The following is a 17,500-nucleotide window of genomic DNA, read 5'->3' on the forward strand; positions in this document are numbered from 1 at the left end:
TTAAATAATTACGCTATTGAGAAGGAAATTTCTTTGCATGTCTGCAACTTGTTACAAGCTCATTCTGTTGTTAAGGGTCGCCAAATCTGGTCTACAAATTATATAGTATTTCTCCCACAGACATAAAATAACACTTCTTTCGTTACATTTGAATAGGATCTCGCTCCAGGTAGGGTGGCAGGACTCCTTCTTGGTTTTCGTACCACCGTGTATAGGCTTGCAAAGTGGCCTAGTAATCATGAATAAAAAGCGCCACACTAAAGCGGAGTTGACCTAAAGAAGAAATGCACTAGAAAACGTAAGGCTACCAATAAAGTTAGAATTGACACTATGATCACTGCGAATCGCTACTGAGCTTCACCGTCTTCCGGCCATGAGCAAACTTTGAAATAATTCATAAGCAAACATGTATTATTCCCACAGTCAGAGTTTCTTTCGCAAGGTTTCCCGTGGCAGTTTTCCAGTGAACATGTAGTACCACAACAATGTAACTGGCGGCCACAATCGACATCATTTGTTGCAGTAATCACCAAGGCAATTTTTGCGACAAACTTTCTACATGACATCGGCGTAGTACCAAATAGCACAGCGCAACGGGACAAGTCCACAAACACCACAATCGGCGGGGAAGAACAAGTGTATCCCAACGGCAATATCTGTCCGGGCTACTTACAGTATTACAGCAGCTTTCATTAGAGGAAACAGATCCAGATTGTAAGAACAGTTGTGACCATAGCAGTATGAGAACAAGGTCAAGAGAAACAACATCATATAAACTGCAGCAGTTTTGAAGATACACAGTTACCTGTCATAATAAGTTACACTTCTGCCTTTGTCATTAGGTGTCGCGATGCATCATCGCACGAGGGATTTGACCTGTGCCACCGACTGAAACGCTGACAACATCTGCGATTGAAAACGTTTCGTGATAATTTTCTCCCAATAAATGGCACTAACAGCACATCCATTCGTGTTGCCGGGGAAGAGGTCGAATTCGCTGAGGGAGACCGGGCGGCTGGTCTCTGCTCCCCAAAAACGCACTGAAACTTGTTTTTAAAGCATCGGTGCGTCTTTCCAAACTGTGCCGTTTTGATATTAATAGAGTTGTGTCAGTTTGTTATGAAAGTACGTTGCCGAATGTTTCACTTAGAATTGAATCAGTTGCGCGGCTTTTGGAACACTTGTATAATGTTTCAGAGTAGAACATCTAGCAAAATACTCATACGTGACCGAAAAAGGTCCAATAATGAGAAATGTTGATACATTTTTCGTGATGCGTTTTTTGCTCATGACGATTGATCCCAACGACGCCATCGTATGATCAAAATTACTCATTTGTTACTGTCAGTTTGCAAATGTATCTTTGTTTCTCAAATCACGTACTCTACTTATCAGCTCAAATTAACTAGTCCTGTTAAAACAAATTTGATCATAAACGTTTCGTTGTCGGAAGTTGTAATCGAGGATCCATGGATATTGTTGGGGAAAAGCCGACGCAACTTCAAACTACAATTGTATGGTGTGAATTGCCTGAACGAGTAAGCTTTGGTCGTTGGCCAGTCTGTACTGTTTGCTCCAAGACTTCTTTTACTATCGCTTTCTCGAAAATATTCCTTATCGATTGGGATACAGGGGACAAATAACCACGTGGTGAAAGTATCACCCGCCAATCAAGTTCCAATTTGCGTCTATGAAAAAACAGACACATCATGTGAGATCCATATGGTGATGCAAGTCTTCAAAGACTGAGGTGATTGTACCATTTTGATGCCTGTGTTAGACATTTCTATACCTTGTATTTATCTCGGAGTTTTTTCTAAAAAGCGCTTCGTCTTTTACTAAATATATAATTTTACACTGCCAGAGAAGTCTCGTTCATTGGTTGGCCTCAAATAGTCTCACACACTACGGTTGGTTTCAAAGACTTGTGTTTTAAGATCTGTTAGTACTTCAGTTTGACTCATTGTTTACTCTCGGAATTTTCTTTATTATCGACTGCCTTCAGTTTCTTCTTGATTAAATAGGCAAGTGAGAGAGTTGCGAACTAAACATTTCGGATTTAGTTTGTCTCTTCTTCCCGCTTATGCGAGTACGTAGCTATAGCACGTGTTGTTAGTAAAAATTCTGTTTGAACTTGTTTTGGAGAACGTTTGCATGCTCAAGCTTAGATCGAATTTTGGCAAGAAAGAAACTCTACGCCATCGTCAATAGATTAATTATTCTTTAGCATCAAGGTTCAATTTATATGTCTTATTAGATGTTTAGTTGTGTAGTATCGCTGAACATTTTTTACGAGTTGTGCTAGGGCGAAATAACTAACTGTACAATATCGTGGAATATTTGTACTCGTTTTGTGCGTTCTTTGTACAATAACTAACGCAGTTGGATATGATCTCAGTTACTACTAAAGTTCTCTTCTGAAAATCATATAGATGTGGATTTAATCTTTCTCTAGCTGTCAAACCACTGATCCATTTGACTGAGGAACGCCCCCTCGATCAACACCACGCCTACGCGGATCTAGTACATAAAGAAAGTTTTCATTTCCACGGGATTTTGATCTTGAGCGAAAGGAGGGAGCATGCACAGGAGTAGGCGCAAAACACCGTCACCAAGTGGCCTGGGACTAGACGAAAACTTGCATATTCCATCCCTGATCACTACTGTTTGTTGTATTAGAAGATACTGACGTTGTTTCAAGAGTTGGTATAACCATAATATTGTGTCCAGGTTATGTCTTTTGCCAAATTCCCAGTGCTGATATTAGCTCGTCACGTGATGAGCTATATTCAGACGATGCTGAATCGTAAGCGCGTGGATCCCGTAACCCATGAGGTCTTTCGAATGTGTGATAAGGACTCCTTTCCTTCGATGAATCCGATTCTCTCCTTTGTGGTGCTGGAACGGGTCGGATTACAGGTGTCACTTGACTGGGGCCTCGTTTGGAATTCACGCCTGGGCGACGAAGATCAATCCGGGAAGGACCTAAACCTGAGTTCACGAGGCCTGGGAAAGGCTGCAGGGTTCTCAGAACTAACAGGCTGTACAAATTCCTGGCTCTGAGTGCGGCTTTTATTGAGGCGCTCAGACGACTGGCGGCTGCAAAACGACGTAAATCAGTATTTGATTCCAGTCCTTTTGATATGCTCGCGGTATCCAGCTCAGAACCACCATCAGCGTGCCCGCGAAATCCCAACACTCCCATTCCTGGAGTTCCGTTCAGCGATCTTTGCGCGGCATAGTATTGAGGGTAAGTAGCATGATCGTTAATGTCCACATAGCGACGCGATCGAGCTGTGGAATCAGTGTCATGGATGGTTGGCCTATGATGCACAGATTCGGCAAAATTTCCTTCCGATGAAGTATCACTAAAACTACCCTCAGCCGGGGGTGCAGACTGCCCGCCGGGTGTGGATGATTGGTACGGTGGGGGAGGAGGTGGGTAACTTTCCTCCATTATTGGCTCGTGAGTGAGATGCGCGCGGAGCATACTCCTAGGGAGACTTATCTCGGATCCGTGGGTGGAGCGGATTGGCTCGAGTGATGATGACGAATCTGCAAGATTACCATTGGTTGAGGGGCTTCCGTCAGATTGGTCAGGGTTACTTTGCCTAGCGAATAAAGAGCACTTTAAAAATAACGCCATTCTGCAAATCACACTGAAATATTGTTACGAATGATAAATATAAATTTGCTCATGTAGAAATTCGTTTATTATTTGGGCTTTAGCATTACCTCTGATCGTATTCTCCTTGTTCTATCGTTGCCAGTGGACTTCCAAAAATCCTTTGTTTCCAGTATTGCCTCCATCCTTGAAGAAACAATAGAAAGTTTGCATCGGCTACGCTAAACACACCACAGGTTTTTCCAGTTGCACTCACTAGGTTATCAGTGCAAACTCACATGAACGAAGGGAAAACGCTCAAATGACGAGGTTTACAAACTCTTAAAGGTAACGTGGCAATTAATCTTATCAGCTTCATTGATTGATTTGATTGATTAAATAATTCTAATAACATGGTTTTATCTACCCAGCAATGCGATCCTTTCGGAAGCCAATGAGCGACTACAGAAAGCTTCTTAGCTGCCGTACAAGTATCTTATGGGACACCTGCAGTTTATTGATTTGAAGGTGGATTGTGGATCAGCTAGTTTTGGGCCCAGCCTCCAATTCAGTGGGCTCATTTACTTCTTTATTAATTTGCAGTCATGGTGATTTTTATACCAGAAATATATTCACGCGTTAAACACGACAAAACTATAAATTCCACCCACCATGAATCTTGGCGGCATTTAGGTGTCCTGCGCGGACAGCCACCAACAACAACATATGATGACAATTAGCATCAACGCACCGACTCCTATTACAACCCAAGGAATGTAGGATTGCGATAAAACTGCGACCTTTTTGCGGTTGTTTCCTCTCTTTCTGATTCCTCCATCTCTTTCACTACAAAGGATCCCTTTTCTGCGCAAGAAATACAAACAAGAGTGACTTTTATACCGGATCGCATTAATCTAACTGCTCTCTGATAAGGTTAACGTTCATTTATTCGCAAATAGTGCTAACAGGTCCAATCAGACGAGTATCCAGATGGCATAAGGATGTGATGCGCAATGCCAAACGACCGTCTATTTGCGTTATGCGTTTTGCAAAACAATACGGAGAGGGAGGGACGGAACCGACGCCAAATGAGGCGACAAGATAAAGAGAGCCTGCCCGAGAGTATTCCATGTTTCCTTTAACACCTTGCTTTTCTTCCCGATATTAATTCCCATCAAATGTCATGTACAGGACCTATGAAATTAAGGACGGCTATATATATGTAACACAATGTCACATTCGCATCCTTCCAGACGTCAAACAAAATTGGCATCTCAGCAAGAATTCAGCAGAGATTTGCTATTGGCCACTTTGAGGTTGTGCAGGAGACAGGGTCGAGAGCCTTGTTGAATTGCATAGTGGGACTATTTTGGGAGACGCATTTTCATCATTGCGTGCGCGGAGCAAGAACTCAAGTTGCAAGAAAGCAATATACCAGGAGTTGAGCTTCCTAAACCACCAGAATATTGTACAATGGCAATTTGAAAACGATGGCTCACTTGCCAAGGTGCAAAATTGTCCAGAAAACGAAAAGATTTGATCAAAAGGTTAGTGAGCAGCTTAGTCAAAATGTTTTCGAGAAGTAGGCAAGCTGGCTATAGTAATAGGCAGGAGAGGCCTTCGGACTTTGCTGCAAGGGCCGGAGCCCCTTGTATATGCTAGGCGGGTCCGGGGGCATGCTCCCACGGGGAATTTTGAAACTATTGGGTTCAAATGGTTGCATCTGGTGCATTTTAGGGTAAACTGAGCCTCTATTAGATAGCATTAAGATAACATTAAAGAAGAATCACACAAGACTTTCGATTTTCAAATTAAAGTTACATTCCGCCAGAAGCATTATCGGAAAAAAGGATAACTTTTGTACAAGCAAGTACTTCTCAACTGTGAAAGTGAGAAACTCAGTTGCTGAAAGTTGACTCATAATATATTATAGAGCCGGTCAGTTAAACTGAAGGCTTCAGACCTTCAAATCATTTGAGCAATATATTATTACCTCAATGCAAAGCTATGGGTTTCCGGGGCTAAACACCTGATACCGTTTGAAAAAAATTAGAAATTTGCGGCGCCCTGCGTTAACGTGACGAGATCGTTTATACGCCTTCTTGTTTGTACCTGCAACAACCGTGACCGCTGACCATCCGTTCGGCTCGCTTTCCCACGCCTTTAGCACGCAATGTTTAAGGCGTTCCTACAGAAACGATTGTGTGCGGCTCTGGTTAGGCTAAGCTACATAATTCCCGAAAAATTGTTTAAAATTCTTTCCGGAATTTCCCAGACGAAAGGTCTAAAATTCTTTTAGAAATGCTAGAATTCTCCAAAAACTCTCTTAAGTTCCCGAAAATTCTTATAAATTTCGTTTCTTATGGTGCAAAGTCTTCCATACGCATATTTGCTATCAAGCAAAGATCCGGATTCCGAAACTCCGGTGAGAAACCGCTGCTTAGATGCACTGTAGGAGCCCTTTTGGTGAATAACCGCTGATAAGGAATGGATATGAACGGACTGATCCCTATCCTGGTAGGTTGGAATACAAAAAAACACGTTTTGTCAACGTTTTTGCCTGTGAAAAGTTTCCAGCATGTCAGGTGAAAGTTCAAATTGCTCTAAAATTCTCGAAATTGTCAATTTACTTTCTAAAATTCCCGAGAGTTTCTAAAATTCTTTTTGATGTCTAAAATTCCCCCCAAAATTCCGGAATTATGTAGCTAAGGCTAGGGTAGGGTTTACGAGGTGTATTTTTTAGTTACACTTCAAACTGGAAGTTTTTAAGAGACCTTATAGACCGAATGCATAAATGGCGGGCAAAAAATATTCTTTTGTTTATGTGCTAATTAGACTCACTAGCCTCACTCTCAAGCAACATTTCTTTTGTAGTTTGTACATGCCTACGAGGCTAGTGAGGCTAATTAGCACATAAACAAAAGAATATTTTTTGGGCGCCATTTATGCATTCGGTCTATAGCCTGAGAAACGATGAAGGCTTGCAGTATGCAATCGAAACGTAGTGATTAAAGGGACAACATAGTAAGAGAAATGATAATGCTTCATTAGTATAATTTGTACTTTATAGTTTACAGTGATGAACAAAACCTCGAAACAACCTCATCCTGAATACAAGTCTGACAAATGTGAATTCGAAGTAAGTGGCAGATATTGTGTTGTAGGCGGCCAAATAGCCAGCTGCCGGCACATTTTGACTGGGCTGACAGTGAGATCGTGGTACATACGACGTTTACTTACTAACAACGCAAGTTACAAAGATTTAACCCAAAGTTAATTGTTATCGTACAAGATTTTACGAAAATCTTCTTGCAATGCAGAGTAAACGACTGAATGAACAGTGGCTCGTCCCCAAAACAGTCCCACAATGCAATTCAATAAGACTCTCGACCCTGCCTCCCACGAAACTTCAAAGTGGCCAATTAGGTGGATACCTACTCAAACTGATATCTTATCATACCTCCAAATGTAACCTTGCGTACTTTACTGGGTTCTCCTCTACCAACCGCATTCAATGCAGAGATACGGAAGTAATATTCCTTTTTAAAGTCAATATCGTGTAGCACGTGGTAGTTGATGTTACTGATGTATTGTACTTTCCACTTGCCGCTGTTTTCGTTGTATTCAAGAATAAACATGGTCACGGGACTATTCCCATCATTCCATTTGCGCCAGCTGATGTTCAGAGCGGGCGAGTGATCGAGCATTTTGAAATCGATGATTTCTGGCGGAGACGGCGGTGCTGGGAAAGAAGTTAAAATCGAGCTTAATAAAGTCTGGTATTGTCCTCTAATAGGTTCAAGTTTGTAATTTAACCAATTGAGGCTGAACGTACTTGCGAGTAAAGACTCACATACTTTTTACTTTAAGTTTCCTGACAACAGTTTTTCTTCCCAGAGTGTTGCTTCCTGTGCATTCGTACTCCCCAGCGTCTTGTCGGTTCACGTGTTTAATTTCCAGTGAGCCGTTTGCAAGCTGTTGGTATTTTGTAGCATCAGAAAGATCGCGGCCACTGCTGTACCACATAACTGAGGGCTCAGGGTAGCCATATGCTTCACAGTCCAATATGGCAGATGCTGATTGTTTTGCAAGAGTGACGGGTAAATTCTCGTGAAAGATGTTAGCCTTGACTAAAGCAAAAGATAATTCTTGTGTAAGGTTAAAAGCACAATTTCTTAAAGTATCAGAAAAAAGGATAACGTATCTGCAGGGTTTTTGTTAAAGCCGGGACGCCGGGACCTTTACTCTGCTTCTTTTATTTTTGTCCCGGCTATTTTACGCGCAGGTTGTACGAGGATTCTTTCAATATGAAGAGACTAGTCAACCGATATTTGTATTTTATTATTTAATATTTTCTTAAACCAAATCGTGCTTTATTTCTCTGCTACTGGGTATTGTTAGTTGTACCACAATTTGCGTACATGTACGTGTGGCTGATTTGGAGTTCATGACAAGATGTTATCAAGTAACAGAAAACACATTGATCGGCGCGCCCTGCTTTCGTCATTAGGGAGTTTAAGCAAATTGCTATGGCGGGCTCTAATACGGCTGCCGGAAGTAAATTTCTTCAAAAATGAGACACTGTGCATGTTAGTCGGTTACGGTCAGCCGTAGCGCGAAGGAAATGAAGCGGAAAATCGACCAGTATTTTACCCAAAGGTACCCATTAGGCCTCACAAATTCAAAAATTTTCTGGGGGAGGCCCTCCTTACCCCCCAGTGGGAGGGGGACGACCCCCTACCACACCTATCCCGCCTTGGCACAGCGTGCCAAGATGGCGGCAGAGCCGGTCAGAGCCGCCATCCCGGTCCCTGCTATATGTTCAATTGTCCCTGCTATTAAAAATCATAACAAAAACCCTGCATCTGGTCGTTGCTACAACTAAATTTACTTTGCTGGCAACCCAACATCACGCAGTATGCTGAATTGAAAACCAAATGAGACAGCGTTGTGCTTCGTTTTGCTTGGTAATTTTTGTATGAAGCAGAGGCTTGTCATTCCAAATGACATTGAAACACTTACTTCTTTCCTTAGTAGCTTGCGTGACTACAATGGACGCGTTTCCAAACCCAACCGAGGTGCTGGCTTTTACCCAGAAAAAGTACTCGGTGATAGACTCAAGGTTGGGCAGTCTTTTAGAGGTTGTATTTCCAGCAAGTGGAACTTCTGTCACCTTCACAGCGTTGGTTGCTCCCGGATCACTGATTGTCTTGCTATAGAACAAAAGGTATGCCGTGATGATTCCGTTGGGTTCCAAGGGGGGATCCCACAGTACACGAATTGTCTGTCTGAAGACAGGGACAGCTTGAACATTGCTTGGAGGACCAGGAACTGAAATGAGAAATTTAGCTCTCTTTTACTTCGGAAAGTATCGGACTGCTGAAAATACCGAGGCATTTCTGGTATACGACATATATATATATATATATATATATATATATATATATATATATATGTATATATATATAAACACCTAATTATTGTAATTTCAAGGGAATGGTATATAAAAACCTACGAATTAACATTGTCATCTAGGTCCTGACGAGTGGGATACACTCCCACGAAACAGATCTGTAGAGCGAATATATGAACGAAAACTAGTTCACTTTCTCTTATATATATATATATATATGATGAGAAGAAGAAAGGTGTAGCCATGCCTCGATAGATAATGTAATAAGGAAATAACTTCTTGAGGCATATGTGTTTCTAATCGGTTTTATACTTCAAACGTTTCGCCGTTTAGAGCTTCGTCAGTGAATGAAGATTATGAGTACAAGATTGCTTTATGTAAAACCAAAACCACCTTAGTACAATGGTGGAATTTCAAGGCTCATTAATTTGATGGTGTTAATCTAGATTTAGAGCTCGTCCATTGCAACCATTCATGAGGTTCTCATGCTTGCGGATTTCTAGCGCTTCAATGATTTTACGCGTGCGGATGTCGTGGATGTTCCTGTGGAGGATTCCCCAAGAGATATCTTGCATAGATGGTTTGTTATGGTTGATCAAATGTGAATAAACCGTCTGTTTCACCATTCTGATATAAACCTGCGACACGGTTTATATCGGCGAAACTAGTAGAACTATCGGATCCAGAATAAAAGAACATATCAGAATGGTGAAACAGACGGTTTATTCACATTTGATCAACCATAACAAACCATCTATGCAAGATATCTCTTGGGGAATCCTCCACAGGAACATCCACGACATTCGCACGCGTAAAATCATTGAAGCGCTAGAAATCCGCAAGCATAAGAACCTCATGAATGGTTGCAATGGACGAGCTCTAAATCTAGATTAACACCATCAAATTAATGAGCCTTGAAATTCCACCATTGTACTAAGTTTTTTTTTTTTACATAAAGCAATCTTGTACTCATAATCTTCATTCACTGACGAAGCTCTAAACGGCGAAACGTTTGAAGTATAAAACCGATTAGAAACACATATGCCTCAAGAAGTTATTTCCTTATTACATATATATATATATATATATAGGGGGAATCTGGACAACTGATTGCCTCACAAATCAGGATCGCCTCACTACTCCCCAGTCGATCGGCTATGCACGGTCCTATCTCCTTAAGAATTAATTAACAGTAGATTGAGGATTTTAGATATATATATATATATATATATTTGGACCAATGTATCGACAACAAAAGGGGTTGGGTGGGAGGAATAAAACGCGCACCCCCCCCCCCCCCTAAAATAGCACAAGCCTTTTGTAATTGACCTTATGGTTATTATATCACCATGGGGAAAACACAGTAGACTTCTTTCCTGGCTGTGATCCAGAAGGTAGTTGAGAAATAACAGAGTAAACTGTAAATGAAGTAAAATATGATATTTATCTGCTGTGGCCCGCAGTGTGCAATGAATATATGTAATCACATGGGCCCGAGGCCAATTAACGATTAATTTCACGCGTAATTTGTAAAAACGTTGAAAATACAAGTGAAATTAATCCTTAATTGCACGAGGGCACATTGCGATTACTTGTTTATCACATAAAAGGCAAACTTATTGAGGCAAGCCCGTTCAATGCCACGACAAATGACAATAAACTTAACTCGCTTTCATTCGGTTCAAGTTCAATTCAATTAATCGATGCTGTCAAAAGAAATAGCGCTTAATTTAATTAAAGTGTATTTTACAGGTGGACAAAAAGCAGCTTAATCAGAGTTAGGATCTGGAAGAAGATTCTCTAGTAACTTCGCTAGCTCTGGAGAAGCAACTGTTAACCAATCAAGCAATCATGCTGTCTTGATTACCAAAAGTGCCCTCCGTCTAAGCCAATCAGCATTTAGTAATGTTTCCCCGTATGTGATAAATTGTGTTAACACTCACTGTCTTCTAAAGTTGTTCCTCCTCTTCCAGGACTCGCAACACCTTCACCCTTTCGTGTGAAAGCAACGACACTGATCTTGTACCTTGTGAACTTTCCCAGTCCACTCAGTGTTACGTTTCTCTCATTCGGATTATTCACAGTTTTTTTGAATATGTCTTGTGGATTCTTTATGCTGTGGTAATACACTCGGTAACCAAGCAACCGTCCATTGATGGCATTTGACGGAGGTTTACTCCATGTAACCTTCAAGGCTTGTGAGCTCAGTACAGTGATCGTTACTGAATTTGGAGGTTGGCTGGGGACTGAAGAGGAAAATGTTACTAGGAGTATTAATTATTCATGTGGGTAGATACAAAGTGTTTCAAAAGTTCCTACCGTTATTCTGCAAGACGGCATCTCTTTAGTTACCTGTGCGTTTACATATAACTCTAGAAACTTGGTTTACATTTTACGGCATCACTTTAGTTACCTGTGCGTTTACAGATAACTCTAGAAACTTGGTTTACAGTCACCGTACCACAGAAAGACTCACTGCTAACCCATAAGTGAGATGCAGTTTTGTACAAAAAAGGTGAAATTTTCTCGAACACCCTGCAGTCGTGCTCTGTGACCAGATCTTTCTATGATATGATACGCATTAAAACGTTTTTCCTTTCCTTAACCTTATTGTCAGGGTTTGTAACTGTAGTACTGTTAATAGAGACAAGGTAGAAGGATGCGTGTACTGAAAAACTGCGGAACAAGCAACCAACTTAATCTGCTGATTCTCGGCTAACTTCTTCCTCTAAAATCATGAAACTCAACATCGCCCCAAGAGCCTCAAAAAAGCGTCCTGTGCCAAGGGTAATGAAGTCGCCATGTCTTAAGACCAAATATTTTTGAGTAATAACGCAGAAAGGCCGGGTGAATCCATTCAAACAAAGTATTAAAGGCCCACCTTCAACCGACAGGCATCGCGTGCCGCGGAACAATTTTCATATATGAAAATTCCCCCCGAAGCTGAGATTCATCCAATTAGATCGCTACGATAAGCAATGTGAACTTCCATAACAAAAGCAAACGGTCGAAAAGCCTGTCGGTTGAAGGTGGCCCCTTAAGAATGCACAAGCGTTCTTCGTGTTCCTTGCTCTGGCAGAAACCCTACTGTAAATGTTATAAAACAAGGGGCCCATTCATTCAATCGTTGGTATATCGAGTTGTGATAAACTTGGGAAGCTTGAGCAACACTCGAAGAAGCTAAACTTGCTCCTTGGTGAGTTTTAGTCAACTCTAGAACTTCTCCTAAGCTTTTCAAACTAAAGTCTATGAAAACTCGATTCACCCATTTTAGGTTACATTGTTTTCTCCCGTGAAACATACCGTCCTCGTGTGTAAGAACTGCGTTTGTATTTTTCAAAACGGGGCTTACTCCTGCTTGCGTGAAAGCTTGAATCTCTATCTGGTACTCCGTGTAAGGATGGAGACTGGATATAATATAGCTCGTGGCTGTGCCGTCATTCACGGTGAGATTTCTTCCTCTGTAATATTTGTTGCTTTGTTTGTACGTGATGTAGAATCCACGGATCACACCATTCCTGCTTTCTGGAGGTGGTAGCTTGGTGTCAAATTAATGAAACAGCAAATACAAAATGACAACTTATGAGCACTTCAAGTTTCCGTTGTGTAAATAGAAAATCCTGCCATTCACGACAATAAAGGTCCACGGACCGTAACTATACATACGAAAGTAAAATATATGTTGCTGCCCCAAGTCTGCTTACCTTCCAGCACAAGTAAATTTCCTTAGATGAAATAGCTGTCACATTCACTAGACTTGGTGGCGCTGATGGGGCTGTGGAGAAAAAAGTTTCCACAGTGACGAACCAGGTTCAACAATGGAAAAATGAAACTTGGTCTCAGTGGCAATACATTTTTTGTTGTGGTATTTATGAAGTGTTGTTCCGTTTCACCGGTTTATTGCAAATCCGCCCCCCACCAACCGGTGTTAAAAGAACTTTATACAAAAATTGGGTTTTGTCAACGGAGTTGATAATGTAAATTGGCCACCGTACAGAGATTCTAAAAGCTGACCTTTCGAGCGTTAGCCTTTCGTCTGACGAATCCCACGTCAGCTTTTAGAATCTCTGTACGGTGGCCAACTTACATTATCAACTCCGTTGATAAAACCCAATTTTTGTATACTACTTCCCCACCGAAGCAGCACCACAGTTTCTTTAGAAACTACCCCCTTCATTCATTAAAAGAACTTTGATAACTTCTTTCTTTCTACACAACCCTTTAAAACCTCTTTTCCTGATTTCTAAACTCACCTCCTTCAAGAGTCTCTGCCGAAATAAAGACGCTCGGGTCACTAGTTCCCAATGCATTTCTTGCGTACACACGTAAGTCATATTTAGACGCTGGTCGCAGTCCAGTCCAATCGAATCCAATCGACAAACCCGCCGACACCACTCTCTTGGTACTATCCACCCACACTTGGAAACTCCGTTTACACTCCACTGTGTACTCAATTATGTCTGCGTTGCCATCAAATCTTGGTCTCCACGTCAAGTAAACAGAGCGCGCTGTTACGGCCTTTACTTCTGGTCTGGAAGGAGGAGATGGCCGCTCTGAGATGACCAAAAGAAATGTTATCGCCACGAAAGAAGTGGAAGCAAAACAGTAGTACTAAGCAGATAAGAAACAAACAACCTTGACAACTGGCACCAGTCTCATATGATACTTTACTGAAAGGGATTGTTGAGTTAAAAATAAATTCCATCAGCTGAAAAACAACGAGGACAAAGAAACCACCCACCGGCAATTTTAAGTCCACGTCTGTAATTACTGTTTCCAACCCGCCTACATTCCCTAACCCTAATGCACATGAGTTACCCGTAAAACATGGGATGAAGTATTAAAAGCGAAAGAGCTAAATACTGTTCCTTTCATTAAACGAGGGCATGAATACTGCTTACGTTGAGCTTTGATGCGAAACGTTCTCCAGTCATTTCCATACGTGTTCTCCACTTTACAAGAGTACTGCCTGGTATCCTCTAGCACCAGTCTTCTCACCGTTAGCGTGCTGTTGACTCTATAGTACTTTGGTTCGGTGGATGTTTCAATGGCTATTCTAGAAGTTTTTGTCATTTGTTTGGTTTCATTAAACCATTTAACATACATTGGAAGGTTTCCCACAGCAGTGCACAAGATCACCACGTCACCTAACACGTTGGCTGACTTGTTTGTGGGTGCAATAACAATTGAAGCTGGCACTGCTAGACAAGAAAAACGTGATAAATTAATGACAATCGGGCCAGAGAAAACAAAATTCAGAAAAAAATCGTGAATAGTTAATAATGTTTCATACCATGAACAGTGAGCTGTACTTGACGGCTGACAGACTTATCACTGACCCCATTTTGAGCAGTACAGAAATATGTCCCGCGATCTTCATCACTCGTGTTTCGTATCACCAAAGTTCCATCAATCATTTTCTCAAATCGAGGCTGGTCCATGGAGACTTGTTTGAAGCCCCCGGATAACTTACTCCAGTCTACACGAGGAGGTGGTGTCCCGGACGTTACGCATGCCAGATATGTGGTATAGCTTTTGAGCACTTGCTGGTTAACGGGTTCTTGGAGAAATTTCGGTGGCACTAAAATTGAAAGCGCAAAAATTGTCACCAGTGTTCTCGCTGCTGCTGCTGCTGCTGCTACTACTACTACTAACAATAATAATAATAATAATAATAATAATAATAATAATAATACTAACAACAATAAGCGATTTTTGTTACAATAGTGTGCCGTGGCATTGAGTACTATCAATGATGAAAAATTGCCTACAATTATGGACAAAATTGTCGAGACACGAAAAGAGATTTATTTGCACAACTCCCTAATAGCATTGTGTTGGGTGGGCTGAAGAGAAGTAGGTCCATTGTTCACCTTCTTTTCAAGCTATAGTCCAGAAATTTGAAAAACGAAAAAAAGTGTTATGTAAATAACAAATACGTACTAATACTAAGTCAACACGTGCAGTTAGGAGCTCATTATTTGGAACAAACAACTTGTATCCCCGCTTTGAATGATCGTTTTCTTATACTTGATTATTCTAAAATCATGTCCTCTATGCACCTAGTTCAAGTTATGTTCGACATAAACGGAGTCAATGTGCGTTGATTGGCTGAGAGGAACAACATTTGGAGGGAAAGAAAGCGGTTTTAAGTATAGATGGTATGAGCAAACGATGATTCCAAGGAAAGGTATGTCTGAGTTGCAGGCTCCGAGTCAAGAGCCACTAATGCTTCTCTTTCACAAAAAGGAAACCCTAACCCGAACAAATACAAACCGAAAACCACCATCTCCATGGACACCTTAGTTGTGCCAACATTGTTGCTTGCCATACAAGTGTAATTTCCAGAGTCGGCTGCTGATACGTTCTTGATCTCCACCATACTCATTCCATACAAAGGCACGTGTGTAATGTTGGATGTTAATTCAATGCCATCTTTTAGCCATTTAATGGTTACTTCACGATCCGCCGCTGCGCTAAACAAACACATGAGTCTACCTTGTGTTCCCTCATGCCACACTTTAGGATCTGCATTTAAGTTTAAATTGGGAAGTTCTGGATAACAAACCAGAGAAGACAGTGTCATTGCATGTAATCAAACGACTTTTTTAGTTGATAAACAACATTTTCCAAAATCTATTACCTGCTGATAATTTTAAAAGATAGAGAATAAATAGAATACATGTAATTCCGAGTAAACAACATTTTGAAAAGCAGTCCCCGACATTCTTGCATGTCTCATCTTTCATTACCTTGTCGACAAGTTGGTCCTCATTGTTCACTATACAGGTTGCTACATCGTAGAACAAATAAATTTCTCTCGAACGTCAGTGTAAGTTCACATAACTCATAACCGATGGTGTAAACAAAGAATCTGAATTCCACACTTACCATAAACTGCAACCTCAACGGTGTGTTCATCTTTCTTATTAGCGCCGTTTACAACTTGGCATTTGTACGGACCAGCGTCCCCTTTTTGAACTTTGGAGATAGTGAGGATGTTCTTATCAGACACGGAATGACGCTTATCGAACGGAATACTTATTCCATTTTTCGACCATTGTACTGTCAGTGGAAGTGGATAACCTTTGCCTGTACATCGAAGCTGAACGGGCTGGCCTCGAATCGCATTAATCACACTTGGCACTGAAGTTATATTGGCTGTACCTATTTCAAAAATAAATACCAGGCCTATTTAAGGGAGGGTTAGTTTCTTTTATAATTATGTAATCAACAGAATATCGCGTTTCTGATTGGTCAATGACGAATGCATAAATAGGTTATAGAGCAATACAGAAGTTGATATAGAAACACAGGGATGGGGTAATTATGTTAATGAAATAAAAAAAATTAAAATCGTTTGAATTTGTTTGGTGATTCACTCGAGTTTATCCGCTTTCCTATACCTATTTGTTTTATTTTTTTTCGTCTGAATATAATTTAAAAAGGCGTTAGTATAGTAACGGCAGTTTTAGTCTAAATATTCGTTGTAAACTGTCTTGCGCAAAGTAACAAGCAGTGTCTTCAATGAACGTTGACACTTCGCATAGTACTTTGGATGTGATTCAGCAATGCGGCCCAGAATCAGGTAAACCTCTTTCACGTTTAAACCCACCAGGCTCTCTCTCCGCTTGGGTCATAGTAGTTTCGGAAATATGATCGCCTGTATGCAGGGTAATAGTCGCATTACTCACCATTAATATACACTGGAATCACTCGGGATGTACAGTTTCCAATATTACAAGCAACGCACTTGTACTCTCCGGTTTTCTCCACACTCATTGATACTGCGATCAAGGTACTTTTCCTGCCTTCATCACCCTCCTGCCCACCCTCGCTAAGCGGTGTATGTATAATGGTATATCCTTCTCCATTATTCACCGGTTCACCATCCAGGTACCATGTGATATCAGGCCTCGATTGACTGAAGGCTTTGCACCATGCTTCCAGGGGTTCTTTCAGTTTTAAGACAACTTGCCGGGCACTTGATGAAACTGATGGATTTCGCTCTTAAAGGAGAGGAAATATGTGCTACTAGATGTGTGATCTTTTTAGTCGTTATTTACTTGGGAGTTTAAAGAGACAAGAAACACGTTAAGAAGATAATCCTAACGATACCTTGGTTTTCTACAATATCTTCCACGCTCGTTTAGCGGAGACTGAAAGAAAGCGCTTTCGTTACTGTACTAGCCCTTCCGCATTCGGTAATCAAGTTATTCCTCAGTTACAAGTATCAAGGATTTGAAGATCTTTTTCAGAGACTTCAAAAACTTTACTTCCTTTCTCTGTGTCACATGTCGTGTCACCCATGTTATGCGTTTTCACCTACCAGCTGTAATCAACATTGCACTACTTTGCACGGTCTCATAGCCGTTGTCTGCGAGGCACTGATATACACCAAGATCTTTGCTGTAGATAACAGCGTACTCCAGTCTATTGGGTGTAATACTAATGCGGTCCTCAATAACACCAGTGAATGGCTT

At 41.1% G+C, this 17,500-nt stretch overlaps 2 protein-coding genes and 1 long non-coding RNA gene across 3 annotated transcripts in view; 1 reads left to right on the forward strand and 2 right to left on the reverse strand.

Moving 5' to 3' along the window:
- LOC138028726 (cell adhesion molecule DSCAML1-like) overlaps positions 1-17,500 on the reverse strand; it is a 59,181-nt gene that overhangs the window by 27,011 nt on the left and 14,670 nt on the right. The window contains 1 exon segment of the mRNA XM_068876329.1: positions 17,347-17,500. This exon segment is cut by the window's right edge and continues 125 nt beyond it. Within this exon segment, the coding sequence (XP_068732430.1) occupies positions 17,347-17,500 (154 nt within the window).
- LOC138028730 (uncharacterized) lies at positions 1,970-3,887 on the reverse strand. Its single transcript, XM_068876334.1, has 2 exons — positions 3,736-3,887; positions 1,970-3,611 (listed from the first exon to the last, which is right to left on the reverse strand). Exon 2 carries the CDS (start codon positions 3,488-3,490, stop codon positions 2,732-2,734), a length of 759 nt encoding a protein of 252 aa, XP_068732435.1. The 5' UTR covers positions 3,491-3,611; positions 3,736-3,887; the 3' UTR covers positions 1,970-2,731.
- On the forward strand, positions 7,623-11,127 carry LOC138028732 (uncharacterized). Its single transcript, XR_011127712.1, has 3 exons — positions 7,623-7,704; positions 8,642-8,831; positions 10,991-11,127. It is a non-coding gene; the product is annotated as an uncharacterized lncRNA (long non-coding RNA).

This window comes from Montipora capricornis, chromosome 13, assembly GCF_036669925.1.
Source record: "Montipora capricornis isolate CH-2021 chromosome 13, ASM3666992v2, whole genome shotgun sequence".
In the NCBI taxonomy this organism is placed as follows: domain Eukaryota; kingdom Metazoa; phylum Cnidaria; class Anthozoa; order Scleractinia; family Acroporidae; genus Montipora; species Montipora capricornis.

Excerpts from the sequence above, each read along its gene's own strand:
- LOC138028730 (XM_068876334.1), bottom strand. The coding sequence starts at position 3,490 with ATGCTCCGCGCGCATCTCACTCACGAGCCAATAATGGAGGAAAGTTAC.